This window comes from Nanorana parkeri, unplaced genomic scaffold, assembly GCF_000935625.1.
Source record: "Nanorana parkeri isolate BGI_ZX_2015 unplaced genomic scaffold, ASM93562v1 scaffold2751, whole genome shotgun sequence".
NCBI lineage: Eukaryota > Metazoa > Chordata > Amphibia > Anura > Dicroglossidae > Nanorana > Nanorana parkeri.
Window position 1 is genome coordinate 54,809 of NW_017309019.1, and position 853 is coordinate 55,661.

The window sequence follows — 853 nt, forward strand, 5'->3', positions numbered from 1 at the left end:
TGCCCCCCCCCCCCGTGTCATGATTGTTGGATAAAGAAGAAAAGCATGAAAACAGGAATGTCAGAGATTGTATGTTGTGTCCCCCGGAGGTGTGTGTCACCCCCTGTGGGGGTGTGTGGCCCCCTGTGGGTGGCCCCCTGTGGGTGTGGGTGGCCCCCTGTGGGTGTGGGTGGCCCCCAGTGGGTGTGGGCAGCAGTACTGAAGCAGTGAATGAGGTCAGTGTGCATGGAGGATGACGCAGGCTGCTGTGGCGGTGACTCACCTCCATGTAGCAGGGCCTGCACGGTGGTGTAGTCATCGGCCAGGGCGGCGTAATGCAGGGCGGTGGAGCCCCGGAAACTGGCGCGATTGTTGAGCCGATTGCTGAAATCGTCCTCCCGGATCACCAGCACTGGAGAGAGAAGAGACGAGGAGATCAACAAATATAAACCCTGCAACAAAACGCCATCGTACCCGGCCTGTTTCAGGGTGACAACACTCACCGTACTGTATCTATATTGAGGAGCAGCGTTGTCATCCTAAGACAGAACTACTCCTTACTTCCATAGCATGGGAGGGGGTGGGGAGGGGGGTGTTCTGCTGTCTGCAGGAGTGAGTTTGGCAGGGATGATAACTGTGTCACACTAGGACCGGACTACAAACACTTCGCCTCTTCTATTATAACAAAGGAGGAGGTGTTCTGTAGTCCAAAGAGAGAACCGAGAACAATGTGACTGATAAGGCCTCAATCGCCGAGACACAATCTCTGATAATGGGGGGACATTAGAGTGTAAGCTCCTCTGTACAGAGACTGATGTGACTGTGGGGGGAGGGGACATTAGAGTGTAAGCTCCTCTGTACAGAGACTGATGTG

General features: G+C 54.7%; 1 protein-coding gene across 1 annotated transcript in view; it reads right to left on the minus strand.

The window, feature by feature from the left end:
* The window catches only part of CLPB (ClpB homolog, mitochondrial AAA ATPase chaperonin), a 74,138-nt gene that overhangs the window by 47,712 nt on the left and 25,573 nt on the right, over positions 1-853 (minus strand). Inside the window, exon 5 of the mRNA XM_018574124.1 lies at positions 244-391. Coding sequence (XP_018429626.1) covers positions 244-391 — 148 coding nt within the window. The remainder of the gene's footprint in view (positions 1-243; positions 392-853) is intronic.